This window comes from Molothrus ater, chromosome 5, assembly GCF_012460135.2.
Source record: "Molothrus ater isolate BHLD 08-10-18 breed brown headed cowbird chromosome 5, BPBGC_Mater_1.1, whole genome shotgun sequence".
NCBI classification, from domain to species: Eukaryota; Metazoa; Chordata; class Aves; order Passeriformes; family Icteridae; genus Molothrus; species Molothrus ater.
Window position 1 is genome coordinate 29,783,215 of NC_050482.2, and position 15,050 is coordinate 29,798,264.

Consider the following 15,050-nt stretch of genomic DNA (forward strand, 5'->3'; position numbering starts at 1 on the left):
AACTAGAGGGGTCACAATCAGTGAGGAGTAAAAGTGTTTAAGAGAATATTAAACATGGAATATATTTTTTAAAAAATTTGGTCAGCACAATCTCTGTCAAACTAAGGGTCACTTTAGCCACAGATAAACTATTTTGAGCACAGTATAGTCATGCAAGCAAAGCAAAATCTGATGTTCTATTCAGGTCTCTGGAGATAAACTGGGTGGATACCTAACCTCACCTAGATGTGGTCCCTTGCCCAGACAGCTTGTCTATTCCTTGGGCAAGATAAAAGGCCTGTCCCCAGCTTGTAGCCTGGGTCTGGTGAAAGAATTACCTTGTTGGATAGGTATAAGAGGTGTGAGTAATCAATTACTCTCTAAGTCTTTCTAAAAGATGGTTATAACCCTAAAGGAGATCCATGAGAGAAAACTGTGGGAGAAGAAACAAATGCCTCTGATTATACCCCAGGAAAAAAATGAAAACTGATGGCTATTAGCAGTCCCTGTCAATCCCTACTGCCTGAGCTGTGCAGTGTCATTCAGCAGTCCAGTACTACTACCCTGCCTTAAATCCTGCTGAGGTGTCTTTAGTCCTTTGCATTAGTCCCAGATCAACAAAAAACTATCAAATCTTAGGGCCAAAGAGGCTCTATTACAAGTTACAAACCACATGGAAATCCATTCAGAACTAAGGTCAAGTGGACAGGTAAGGAGGAAGAAATGGGTCTAAAATTGAATGAGTACTGACTGCAAGGAGGGAATGTCACCTAAAAGCAAATGGGTTTTTGTTTCAACATAGAATTATGTGACTGAGATGGCAAATTCTGAGCATCTTTAATGCTAAGTATTACTTGTTAGGATGTTAGAAGTTGAAGAGACCAAGGCTGGAGGGTAAAGGATGACAAATTATGGAGGAAAGGGATCTTTGTTTACACTTTTTTGGAAATCCTGCAGTAAAGCTTTTGATTGCTGTATTTTAAGAAAACCAAAAAATTAAAATAAGCATCATTATTGATTAAACTTTCATTGATAAATGTTTCTCATCTATGGGAAGGAATTTCTGATCAGAAGTAGTGAGACCCCTGTCTCCTCAGAGTAGCCAGTGGCATGATGATCCAATCCACATGGATGATTGCTGATCTGAGACCCTGCACTTCTCTTTGCAGGGTTGGTGTGGGACAAGCTTTAGCCTGGGTTTTACTGCATCTTTGCTGAGTTCCCTGAATATTGCTGTTCGTTCCTCCCAGGATTTATCTGGTTTCTTTTTACTGGAACAATTTGGCAAAGAGTGCAGATTAGTCTCAGGATAGAACACGGGACTTTTTCTGAAATACTGAAAAGTTTCTGTTTGAGGGGGATAACTATTTTCTGGAAAACTCAAAGTTTATCCAGTATGTATCTGGGCATCTTAGTGAATTTAGCCATAATAATTCCCAAGCTCCCTTATGCACCTTCTTCTTGGAAATTTCTAATGTTTATCTTACACTAAAAAGTGACAATATTCACATTGTCACAGAGCTGAGAATATAATTATTAGAACAGCACTGACTGTCAGGATGTGTTTTGGTGAGTCTTTTTATTATTATTATTTTATTGAACTTCTTTTTGTTCAATCTTATTTCTAGTCCTGTTCTACTATTAGAAAGGTTAACTTTCCAGGAAGTCAAAATCACAGTAATTTGCATGCAGGTTTTCTTTTTTTCTTACAAAGACCTGTCAGCCTTATACTGGAACTGGCTCAACTTGAGAAAAATAAGGTACATGAACTTTTATTTTTCTAGAGAACTTTTGAGTTAGTATAAATTCTCTTTTCATCCTGTCATTCACTTTCTTGGAAGAGGTTGGCTCCATACTCTTGCTCACCTCCCCAGAGGCATTTGGTGGGGGGCAGCTGTTAGTTCCATCCCCCAGGCTCTCTTCATGGCACAAGTGCTTCAGCCCCTAACCAGTAAAGCTTTAAAATGCTCCACTTTAAGAAACACCACTTTAGTTTATTGCTGCTTTTTATGTAATGTCGGCCAAAAACTGGATGTGATATTCTGGATATGAGCAAAGTAATGTCCCTTGATCTACTGGTTGTGCCTCTGTTATTGCAGCCCTGGACACTGTTGGAACTTCTTTATTGCCAGCAGACATGCCTGGCGTGCACTCAGCTTGCTGTCTACTAATGCCCTTTTCTCACTGAGGTAAAATTGATATTATTTGAAAGATTTTTGACATAAGTAAGTGTTGTTCAGGAAGCAAGATTAAAGTTTTGTTTGGTTTTTTGTTTGTTTTTTTATGTTGTGGTTGTTTTGGAAATATATTTAATCAAAATATAATTAAGTTGTTGGGTGAAAGACCCTATATTTATTTAAAATGCTTTGGGGGAAAAAAACCTGAAGAGCAGTTCAAAACAATTGCAATTATATATAACTGTGGTAGGGTTTGCACAGATATATCTATGATGTATCCTATTAGTTTAGGCTTCATACACCATCATTTCTATGGGATACAGTTACTCATTCATCAACATCTTCATGAATGAGAACCTATATCCCATAGATATGATGGTGTATGAAGCCTAAAATACTGAGAAATTTCTTGTTCCATAAAAGTACTGTATAGATAGATTATACAGGTAATCTAGTCTAGAACATAGAAAGCTATTAAACTGTTATGTTTAATTTATTCTAAATTTGAACTGCATTTTAAATTTCAGTTTTGGTTGTAATATGTTGTCTGAGAAGCCTTGACTATGCAAGTGTATACTGTACAGTTCTCCTACCCACTTATCATAAATGTTTTCTAAGAGTAACAACATGACAGTATCTGGGCAAGGACAACATGTTCCATATGTTCTGCTTAGATGAAGTAATTTCCATTTTTATCCTTTATGCTTTGTAACTCTTAGAACCATAGAGTGATATTTTTATAATCACACATACTATGGAAAATTTTCTGGGGTCTGTTCTTGTTTTCTTTTCCAAAAACTTGTGAGGATAATTTCATGACTGCCACATCAAAATTATAGGTGAAATCATTTCAGTTTTCTAAAATATGTTTTAAAAAGCAGGTAAACCCCAACTTTTCAGTGACTGCTTTCATGTGACTGGTTCTAAATACAAATTTTCCATTATTTTATTTAAACATGAGTGTTGTTAATTCCTACATAAAATACATTTGTTTTTCAATTCAAAAATTCAAAGGCTTTTCATTTAAAGAAATTAAAACATCAAGAACTGAATTCAGTTTTGAGTTCCAGCTCTGGGTTCAGGTGTCTGATGTTTATGTGTTGATCATGGCTATCAACATGCCAGCTCCTGCTACAGCCAGTGAAGCTCTGGCCAATGCAGAGGATAATCATTCAGCTTGCCACAGGTAGAAACTTACCCATAGTCACCTGCATAACTTTCCAAACTCCATCATTTGAATAAAGGTGGGATTCAGGTCCCTAGACATAGGCATTGGCTACAATTTGAAATGCTTTAGTGTACTGAGATAGTGCATAGGCCTGGTGGACAGGACACAGGGCTCAGAGGAGACCTTCTGTTGCTAAGTTTGAAGACCAACCTAAGTACTCCACAGCAGCCCAAATCACACCAAACTAAATTTGGTTTCGGCAACCAAATCTCACACTACATCTCTGTTGACTGTCACGAGAGATTAGATATGTTATTTCACATGTAGACTTCTGAAAAAAAACCAAAACCTCAATGGTTAGGTTTCTGGCTGATTCTGAATTCCTTACAAAATGTTCTAATTGCACTAAACTAACCCATATGTAAAAATAATGTCTTTTTAAAAATATAATGATCAGTTTTTTGCTTGGCTCTAGAAAAAATGTAGCAGACCTCACTGTGCTTTCAGAAAAAAATGGAATAACTTAATTGCAGAAAAGAAATATGAGTCTAAAATATGCTGAAGGAAACATTCAGAGTGTTGTTTATATAGTAAAACACTGATCAGGTTTGAAGTTCCATTAATGATTAAATTAAGTGTGAACAGAAGCAATGCTAATAAATTCAGCAACTGAGAAGTAATAAATAAGTCATGAAAGACTCGCTTTAGTAATTAAGAATTTTTACCACTTTTCTTACTTAGATGTTTTCAATTGTGTCTTCTGAAAATCAATCAGTTTGTCTTAAATCAATCATCTAGAAATCCAAATAATGCAGATCATAGACAGGATTGAAAATGTGGTGTTAAATCCACACTTACACCCTTTCTTGTTTCTAAAATTAGAATTTAATAATGTGTCTCAATTCAGGAAAATCAAGGAGATGTTGAGACATACTTCTAGCTCTGCTCTAGGTCTGAAAACTTAATTTTAGGCTTTTAGAATAGCATTTCAATTACCATCTAAATGCACTTGAAATGGGTTTTCCTTCTAAATGTTAAAACATATATATTTTCTGTTTCAAAAGTTTTTCCTGTTCTACATTGTAATGAATTTCAGACTTTACTGAGTATTTCATGGTAACTGAGAAATGGAGGCCAATAACATTTTGTTCTCATAATGAGTTTCTAGCAATTGCTAAGGATGCTGGAAACATGAAAGCCAAAGTCCCTGTTTTGTATGTTTTGGCATATATCTCATGTCTTGCCATTATGATAAACAGCCTTTACCTTACTCTAACCAGGGACTGGGAATAACTGAGCACTAAGACACATGGGTGTAGGAAATCTGTGTCCTGAGAATTGTTGACTCATGACTAATGTCATATCATGACTAATGCTGACTCATGTGTACTAAGCAGACCAGCTCCAGCTAGAGAATCTGAACAAATTGTACCTTGTAGCATTGAAAATCTTCTTGTTATTGCATCCAGCTGGTCTCATTAACACTAATATTCAAATAGCTGGTCTGACTTACACAGAACAGGTAATGGCCTCTGCACTGTTTGTATCATCCTGTGTAATTGAGATGCTGCCCTAGCTCCTCAACCACAATGAGGTGCAGGAATTGTGCCTGGTTCCGACACAGCTTCCCTCATATTACAGAAATCACCCCTTTCACAGGTAAATTTTGCATATTGATCAGCTGCACTTGTCTGAATATACACAATTTTTGCTGAATAATTGCCAGGCAGGTCTATCCTAAGGCATATTGTTGCTCTGAAAATATTTTTTAAAAACCTTTTTTCTGTTATTTTTTGAGCAGCTATCTTCCACTCCCCGTTCCATTGATGAAATAAGTGATGTATCCATCTGAAAGTAAAACAGAAAAATGGCTTCTCTCTACCTTATATAGAATTGTGTTTGGTTTTCTGTTTTGGTTCAGTTTTTTTTCCAAATGCTTTCTGCTGGAGTTAAATTATTAACTTCAAACTTTGGAATTTGAACATGAAGTAGAATTCCTTGGATATGATTCATGTGAGTTTTATACTACCTTGCATATGATAGTGATTGAAAATGTTCTTTACAAGACCCCGAACTTTCATAAACTGTTTTTGCTTTTTTTGTGTCACAGATAGGAAATAGCATTTGAAATGTAAAGCTTATGGTGATGAGTTTAATTTAAATGAGCTGCTGTTTGAAATAGATAACACTTTCATTTTAGTAAATTAATGGTGTGGCAAAAAGAAACTCAAAGATGCTTCTACCTGTGATAAAAAAATGATGCTCTCTAGAATTCTGATATTGCACCATGTGATTACATTACCTAATCTTATTAATTTTATTACATGAAACATAGCAAAATGTTTCCTTTGTATATTAACATAAATGTAATTTCAGGCTTTATACAAATCTTTGTGCAAAAATCCCAAATAGCTCTGGAATCATATTGATACACTCTAATAAAACCAAAACTGTTACAGTCAAAAAATAGATGTAAAGCAAGGTTTGTAGGAAAGGTTGTTGGGATTCGGTTAGCTACAGGAACATCTGGGGCTGGAAAAGGCAAGACAAGGTGATCCCAGCAAGGCCCCAGCCTTGCTGCTCCTCCAATTTTCTCATCTGGAAAACCCATAGGATCTGCTTACCGTTAGGGCTTAAACTGGGCTTGGGATTAGGGTTTAGTGTTCAGCTTAAGGTTAGGGTTGAGGGAGTCAAAGAGCCTAGAGCTCCAGGAGCACTGGGGCTGGAAAAGGCATACCTACATGATCCCTGCAAGGCCCCAGTGTTGCTGGGCCTCCATTTTTCTGATCTGGAAAACCCATAGGATTTTGTTAGGTTTAGAGCTGAAGCTGGTGTTAGGGTTAGGATTAGGGTTATACTTAAGGTTAGGGATGAGAGATTAAAAGAGCCTCAGGTTCTTGGGACACTCTGGCTGGAAAAGACATACAAAGTCAATCCCATCAGGGCCCAAGCCTTGCTTCTCCTACATCTTTCTCATCAAGAAAACCCATAGTGTAAGTGAATATATAAAAAAGCAGAAAACCAATTCCAATGTTGCCACCTCAGAGCATACTTTATACTCTGTGGTGTCCAATTTCTTCAGCTCACCAGTCAGAATGACAAGAGGCATTGTTTAGAAGACTTAACTGGGAACCTGTGGTTCTCAAAATGTGCAGTGTTTGCTATTGATAAGAAGTTATGAGCCATATACAGCATAGGGAGTTTCAGACAGGTATTTCAGAGCTGGTAGTTACTGGCAAATGCTGAATTACTTATACATTACTTTCAACAGGACAGAAGTCAGGCATACACTTTTGTGGTGACAAGGACTTTAAAATATAATGTGATTCAACGTTTGAATTATAAACCATTTTCTTCTAATTGATATTTAACTTCAGATAATTAAGTCTCATTGATGGTAATCTGCATTAATGTAATTTCTCCCACTTATTCATGCCTGCAGAGTATGCCATGGGGAGTGTGGTGCTCTGAAATCTGACAATAGTATTGCTCCATATCTCTGCCATGTACGTGTCTCCATTAGGATCAGCCATCTTATTTTAACAAAAGAGGTCCAATGTAATTAACTCACCAGATATTCCTAGATTTCTAGGGTCTGTATGTACTACCAATTCACTTCAGTAGCACATTTCTGGGGTGGACCTGCCTGTTACCTCTCCATCTGCCCTTTGGTTAATGGTATGAATTGCTCTGGGGTGCACAAGCAGGATTTCTCCTGGATACATCTGAAGTGGACACTGGGATCTCACCTGATGTGCTAAAGTTATGGATGTGTGCTCAGGTCAGTCCACACTACCCAAACACTCTGAAAATGGGATCCTCAGCAGCAACTGTGGCACTCTGTGGCATGGCAGTAGCTGCTGTTAACACAGAAATCTCGAGGCCCTGCTCTCTCTTCTTTCAGAGAACTGTCCTGTAGGGGCAGAAGAGCAGGGGCCAGCTGGAGGATTGAAGTGATGCTGCTCCAGGGAACACAGATGCTTTCCACCACTAGAGCATCTGTCCCTTATATTTGCTTAATTGCAGAAGTGGTTCTGACACCAAGCAACAGGCAGACTAAATATTTTATTTTGAATGGGCTTAGAGTTGCTATTTTTGACAGATTAAATAAGAGAGCCCTTCTTAATTAAAATGAGTGAAATAAAAAGTGTTGGCATTTGTATATGAACATCTGCAGTAGCATTGTTCTTTATAGTTATTGTATACTGTGTGACTGTGTATTTGGCCAGTGCTGATTCTGAGATTAAAAATTATGTAGAGTATTTGACTCAATGGATTAACTTTCTTTCCTGAGGACTGGAAAGCCTTTTTAAATATAAAGAGCAGTAAAATTTGTTGTTCCTTTTCTGTATCTGTTTTCACAGGATATTTGCTACTATTTGGGTAGCATTCATGAGAAGTTGCCAAGGCAATCAGAGCCAGCGCAGGTGCATTCCACAGCAAGTGAGGGATTGTGACATATGGGGGGTGGTTTCTGAGTTGGGGAAACCCCAGGGAAGTGCAGAGACATGCCAGGAACTGGCTGTGTGATGTGGGTGGGACAGCTGTAATGGCAAACACCCACCCCCACAAAAAGCAGCCCTAAGGAGTGTGACTGACCAGTTTCTTGGTCCTGTCTAATGTGTTCCATCCCAAATAAGCATTGTATTAAGCAATACTTGGAATTCTTGTTAACAATGTTTCGTGATTTACAAATGACCCAGCTTAATGACAATTGTGTGCGAAATTAAGATGAAAAGTTCTCAAGATGCTGAGTCATACAAATCTGAGAGCTACTTTTGACTAAGCACAGGTAGGTTTTTTTTTCTGGAAAAGGTGTAGTAAAAAGGCAAGATAGTGTTTTTGCCTCTTGAAAAAGACAAAATGAAAATGCAGAAAATAACTAAAGTTTGTCTTTCATCTCTTCAATCTCTTCAGTTCTTAACAGAACTCTTACTGTCTGATCATCAAAGCTGTAGCATCACAAAAGATTTAGCAGAGGGTCATGTAAGAGAAGAAACTTCTAAATATCTCCAAAAATGAGCAGCTCAAAGTCACAAGTAAAGGGAAGGTAGTGTTGTGCAGAGAATTGTGTTTAACCTGTGAATGAAAAACTTCATTTTCTCTATGTTACAGTTTGAGAAATGAAGTTCTATCACAGACCAGAATCCATTTTTTATATACTTTTCCCTGCTGATTTAGACATGAAGAATCATGAGACTCCGATTAGAAACAGTTCTTGTGATGTTTTGTGAATGTATACATTTATTAGCTTGTCTTTTATCTTTCCAGGGACAAATTCTGGGTTGTTCAGGTCTTCACTCAATACAGACAAATAACAGACTGATTCCTGAGGGTGTGGCTGGATGGAGTCTAAGATACCTCTGGTGTAGGTTTGGAATGGCTTTGTGGTGCTGCTTTGGGGCTGCAAGAGAACGAGTTGCGGCCTCATGGGCTCTGCTTAGCAGTTCCTGATGAGAGAGGTAGGACATGCTAAACAGCAGAAGAGAGTGTCTCCAAACATCCAGGATTTAAGATAACAGCAGCTCATTATGCTTCCTCTCTACAAGGTTTTGGTTGTGATCCTGTCTGTCATGAGGGAACCACCACCAGTGACTAAAACCTGCTCAGGCTTCTGGTCCATGTGGTTCACAACCTCTCATAATGTATAATATGCTGGATGATAGGCATAAAATTGGTCAGTTTGGTCAAAGCTTATAGTGCAAGAAAGTGTTGTGGAAAGGGGCAGAAGGGAAGATTCATCTGTTTTGGACCTTGCCAAGTTTTTGAGAACCAGATTAGTCTTCTGTTGACAAATGGGCCTGTAGCATGGATTCAGTTTACCATGAGTGATTTGGTTTGACAAATTCATGACCAAACTCAGTCCTGGTAATTAAAGATTATTATAAAGATGCAGTCTAAGAAATTGCCTATTTTTTGAGAGGTTTCTGGCAGTAAAAGTTCTCTTTCAGCCTCTCAGTTTTTATCCCTCCCCAGTAGCACTGGGGATTTTGAATAATCGCTGGCAGTGATAAGCACAGTAGTGACTTTTGTGGACCTACCTAATAATTTTAACTATTCAGTATGCTATTGGTCTAGACCGTGTTTATTTGCACTCTTAAGGAGTATGCAGTAGGTTGTAAAATGTGTGTTATTGCAGCTGAATAGGTGTCCAGGGCACATAATAATTCAATACAGCAAGTTAGAATTAGAAGTGAAATATAAAAGTGTATTTCTTTGTGAACTAGAGACAGAAATTGCATTTCTTAATGCCTGGTACAGAGAAGAGTCAGTCCTCTCTTGCCCTTCACCTTGTAGCCTTTCTCCTTCTGTAATGAGAAGAGGTCCTGCCAGCAATATGGGGAATAGTTTGATGGTGTAGCTCTTTCTCAATAATGTGCTTTGTAGAATAAAGGGCAAACTATACGGGCTAGGTGTAGCAGGGCAGCTCACACTGGTTTATCCAATACAAGTTATGTCAAGTTAAATGAAATCCTCATCTTTTTTTCTTAATCTCCAGGACACTGTACTTTCACAAGAAACGTACTGAACTCTAACCCAAAAAAACTCAGTTTCTAATAACTCCAAAAGCACGTATTGAATATCTTGCTGTGTTCCAGTATCATAGGTCAAAAATACAACTGAGTAGTAATTATGCTGTTTAATGAAACCATTTTGAAAGTCTATTTCTAACCTTCTTTGTTGGTCTCGCATTTTCTTATTCTATTAGCAGCCTGTTTTCTGCTCCCTTCCCTCCCTATTTGACATTTCAGAATGAATAACAAAGCCATTTTCTAAGTGCATCTGCATTTCCTCAAGGAAATCAGGACTTGAGCACACACATAGGTCTTTGCATGCATGCCAACAAAGCATGAATAAAAATAAGCCTGCCTTTGCTTGCCTACATGCCAAAGTCTGATCTTCCATGCTTTGAACTCTTGCTCCAAAATGCAAATAAATAATTCAAGAGGACTGAGGCAGAATAGTCTTGAGCATAACTTCTGGGTATATGCTTCCTATAGCAAAATACTCAGATTTGAATTATGGTTTTAAACTTCCTCTGCCCCAGGAGAGGTGGTTCCACAGAAAGAGGTCAAGGAAAATCAGGGTGCCTAGTGGCTGGGGGAGTCTGCCTTGGTCAGCAGACAAGTGCTGAGGATTGCTTTCTTTCTGGAGAATGTTTCAGGTAAAGTAAGAACATTAACCATGAGAATTTCAGATATGAAGGTGACATAAGTAGGAAAAAAAACCTTTGTGAGTCTCAAGAGACTATATGCAAAAGAGAACTGTCCTTCCAAAGTAAACTGCTCTGTGTATGTACCAAAGTGGAGCTTGTAGAAAAGTCAGTCAGGTTCAGGTATGGACAGTTGAGATGGTAGGTAAGCAAATGTTTTGGGATAAGTGGGCTTGACTATTGTTCAGGTCTAATTGCATCTAATATGCCTCATTTATTGTTTTTTTCTTGCCTAGGTGCTCATAATTCTTTTGAGGAAAATTGTTAGGGTGTCAACCATAGTGTTGCATGTAACTGAGTTAATTTATTAAGAACAAAAATAGAAATTCCAAGGCAAAGGTGGTAGCAATCAAGTAATTTTGTGTCTCATTACATTGAGGAAGTGCAGCCCATCATGTCACAGAAGAATTATGTCTATGAGTCTAAATGTATTATACTATTGCCTACATGCATATTTGGTTTCCCTTCCTCACAGATACAGACAAGGCTGCTGTATAAAAAGAAAGGCATACAGACTCGTAGCCTGTGACTGCTAGTACAATTTTTTTTCCCTCTGCTGAGTATTGGTCCTGTTTGGAAATGTCATGGGAAATATTCTTCACTTTATTTTACAACCCTCAGTAGCTGAAGAAAATGAGATATTATTGCTGTAGAAAAAAAATCCTGCCACAATTATTTAGCCACGAGCATGCATTCAGATTTTGATATGCCACTATTATAGCACAGATTTGCTGACAGCTATGGCTACTGGAAGAAGCCTTGCTCACCCTTAAATTACCAGCTAAATTTTCCAGCTTCCACGGAACCAGAAATTCAATCAGTCACTGCTGCCAACTCTGTAAGGTATTACCAAAGTGATGCTGGAAATGATGCAGAGGTATTTTGCAGGGATAGCTTAGAAATATGTTTTTTAAATACTGTGTTTCAAAATTATGTGAATTTGTCAGGTGTGTCTTCTGGAATTCTTGTAGCATTTATACAGAGGCCTTAATACTTGTGATTCACTCTTCACTGACTTCTCAGAAAAGTCATAAAATAGTTGAAAACTTTTATGAAGGACATTTTATAACACACAAAGCAAAATCTTTCTACAATCTCCAGAATTTGAAAACAATTAATTTAATGCATTGATTTTTTTTTTTTTTAATGGAGACATGTTTCTGTATAAAAGTTAGACTTCACAGTTAGTGTCTCACAGCTCCTACAGCTTAGAAAAGATTTTCAAAGGTTCTAATGTCTTTGGTGCCTTAGACAATGTTTTCTCAATTAGTTGATTTGAATTTGACCTACATCATGCAGACCTTGGTACATTTTACTTCTTTCTTACTTTACTTAACTGGTTTTTGTCTTTAGTGAAAAGTACAGAATGAAGAACCAGAGCAATATACTCCAGCTAATTTTGCAACATGCTTAGTACTAGATACTAAATTTATTTTCACTAAGCATACAGCTGACTGCTTTCTTTCTTAAATTAAAAGATTTGTTTGCACACTTAATTTTTTTTAGTCTGTTTTCATCAGTGGGAAAGTGCTGATAAAATACTAGTTGACCATTAGAAGACAGATAAAATAGAATGATGCATCTTCATTACTATCGTATTCTCTCTGAACTATTTTTTCTTCTTCCTTCCAGGACGGTTCTGTTTACTCTGACCTCTGTAGTTGTGCTTGTCATCACTACTGACTGGATCAGCTGGGACAAGTTGAATCGTGGATTTCTGCCAAGTGATGAGGTCTCAAGAGCCTTCTTGGCTTCTTTCATCTTGGTGTTTGACCTTCTTATTGTCATGCAGGTACACTCTCCTAATGTTCCACTCAGGCTGTTGAGGCTGCCTAGTCACTCTATTTCTTCTAGAGCAAATGGTGTTTAGCTAAGGCTACAAAAAGGTAAATAGATATTAAGTTTGCAATCACTACAAGTAATAGCATTTTATAACGTCATTCTCAGTAATTTCGCAAAAAAGACCTCTGGCCTTTGATTGTGAAAATATTGCTGATTTCTTTTCTTAGAGTGCTAGATAAGAACTGCATGAATTTCCAAATTAGAAAGTGTTTCCTGCAAAAATTACATCAGGAAAAGAAACAAAAGCTGGTTGTTTTGTAAATTCAAATCTTCTCTTAGGAAGATGAGATATATTCAGACAAACAAGAAAGAAATACTTCCAAATTTCAAGCATTTACAATATTAGGTATACACACACTAAAATACTTTAGTAGATGAAAATTAGTATTTGCTATTAAGATTCAGCTTTCCACTTCTACGTGATTTTTTTTTTTTGCTTGATGACAGGTCCTTGTAGTGTAATGACTTCTGCCTGAAAGCTTAACTGGGGAGATGATTCATTGTAATCTGCCTGATGTCTGCTCCTTTGAATCTACCTGCTAGGAAAGCAGTCTGTGTCACAATTATGTGGCCAAAAACCTTCTTCATGTGATGCTGTGCTCTCCCCTTTGCATCTGCATGTGGTTTGAGCCCTGTGTGAATAATTCACCCAAAGTTCAGTGATAAATTATGTCATTTGGGCTGAGGTAAGGAAGAGGAGTATGGAAGGCCCATGACTGCTCTTAGTTCTAGATATGTTAGGCTGCTGAACTGAAAGTCAGCAAAGAACATGAGAAGAACCAATGGATCCATCCTCTCCAATATATTATAAATTCTGCCAGCAGAGAGCATTTCTGAGACACTCAGTTCTCTTAAAAAAGCTATCTATTACTTGAGTAATTATCATAGAGGTGACAGTGGTGGCACTCAGATTTTATCACTGCTCTACTAGAACTTGCAAGGTGCATAGAGTCCTGTAGTTGAGTTTTGTTTTCCAATGTCCACTACTGTTAAGTGCTCACTGTCGTTCATGTTTAGAACTGGGAGGATAAGAAAGGAAATACTGCTTTTCTCATAATACTGCTTTTCTTGTAAGATTTCGGTTGCTTTGCTTTCTCTACCTTTGAATTTTACATTTTGTTTGATGTTTCAAAAAGATTCAAGAGAATGCATAATAAATTATTGTACTTTATAGAGCTGTAATGAAAGTATGAATGAAAATGTATCAAGCTATACTGAATTTGATATTGCATGCAGGCTAGAAAAACAGAGCTGTCTTCATATAAAATAACTATTAAACCATCCTTTTGGATTTGAAAAATGAAATCCCAGTATTTTGATCTTGGAGTTGCTGAATATAGAGAAAAATCTTATGTGAAACAGTTTGTCCTGAGTACTCTTTCATATTTTTATAACACAAAGCAAGAGGCTCTTTTTAATTGCATTTCTAAGTGATATTTGTATGATGGAGTTATTTGTTTACTTGAAGTTATTTATTTGGACTGTGAAAATATGCTGGCATATTTTATTTAAAGAGTAGTTTTAGCATTGCTACTGCAAATAATCCTGTGTTGAGAGAGCAAAGTATTAAATCACATGGAATCACAGAATGGGCCAGGTTGGAAGGGACCAGAGTGGGTCATCTGGTCCAACCTCCCTGCTCAAGCAGAGTCATCCTAGAGTACATTGCACAGAGTTTGGTCCAGACAGTTCTTGAATATCTCTGGTGAGGGAGACTCCACAACCTCTGTGGGCAATCTGTTCCAGAGCATGGTCACCTGCACAGTAAGAATTTCTTCCTCATTTTCAGGTAGAATTCCCTGTGCATCAGTTTCTGCCCATTGCCTCTTGTCCTATTGCTTGGAACCACCAAAAAGAGCCCAGCTCTATCCTTTTGACACCTTCCTTTCAGATACTGACAGAGACTGATAAGGTCATCTCTCACATATGAACTTAGCAATAAGGGCAGGTGACCAGTGACAGGTTTTTCAGATGAGTCAGGGTAGAGGGAACTTTGCCCTTAATAAAACTGATGACAGATCCAGCTCCGTTTCTGAGGCAGGTTTTACAGGAAGGAGCCATACCCCCTGGACTACTTTTGTCAGAATTATGTGGAGTGTTTCACTCCACTCAGAGTATATTGCTCTTCCTAGCAGGTTTTAGACACGCCTGTCAAACAGCATTACAGAAATGGGTAACCATTTTGAAGACACACTTGTACTCAGCTAATTGTGCAATGTTTGCCCAAGAATCCTGCTGTGAGGGCTGGCTCTGTTGTAGTGTATCCTCCATGGCCTGCAGATCTCTGAAGGAGAAGGGACAGGTTCAAGTGGGGTGACTTTGGGAGAAACCTTTCTGTAGCAAGTAATGGATTTTCCTTCCTGCAGTCTCTCACACAGTAAAGACTTCCCCCTCTTCTTGCGTCCTTTCTACATCCTCATCTATCTATGGATTGTGGAAGTGTTCCTTATCAGTACTGATGTAAACCATTCAAAAATAATCCTGAAAATAAAAGTGAATTAAAGGAGTGGAAAGGACAGTTTTGACCTAAAGCGTCACTTTGTACTTATAATGAAATTCAAGTGACATACCTGAGTATATTCCTAAATACCATTTACAAAAAGAAGTATAATGTTTCTCATGCCATTATTGGCACCGTGGCATTTCTTTGTAGTGGGTCAGATGTGAATCT

The 15,050-nt window shown here is 37.7% G+C and overlaps 1 protein-coding gene across 3 annotated transcripts in view; it reads left to right on the forward strand.

The window, feature by feature from the left end:
- The window catches only part of TMEM117 (transmembrane protein 117), a 180,977-nt gene that overhangs the window by 132,649 nt on the left and 33,278 nt on the right, over positions 1-15,050 (forward strand). For all 3 annotated transcript variants that reach the window (XM_036401269.2, XM_036401268.2, XM_036401267.2), the window contains exon 6: positions 12,170-12,329. In XM_036401269.2, the coding sequence (XP_036257162.1) occupies positions 12,170-12,329 (160 nt within the window). The remainder of the gene's footprint in view (positions 1-12,169; positions 12,330-15,050) is intronic.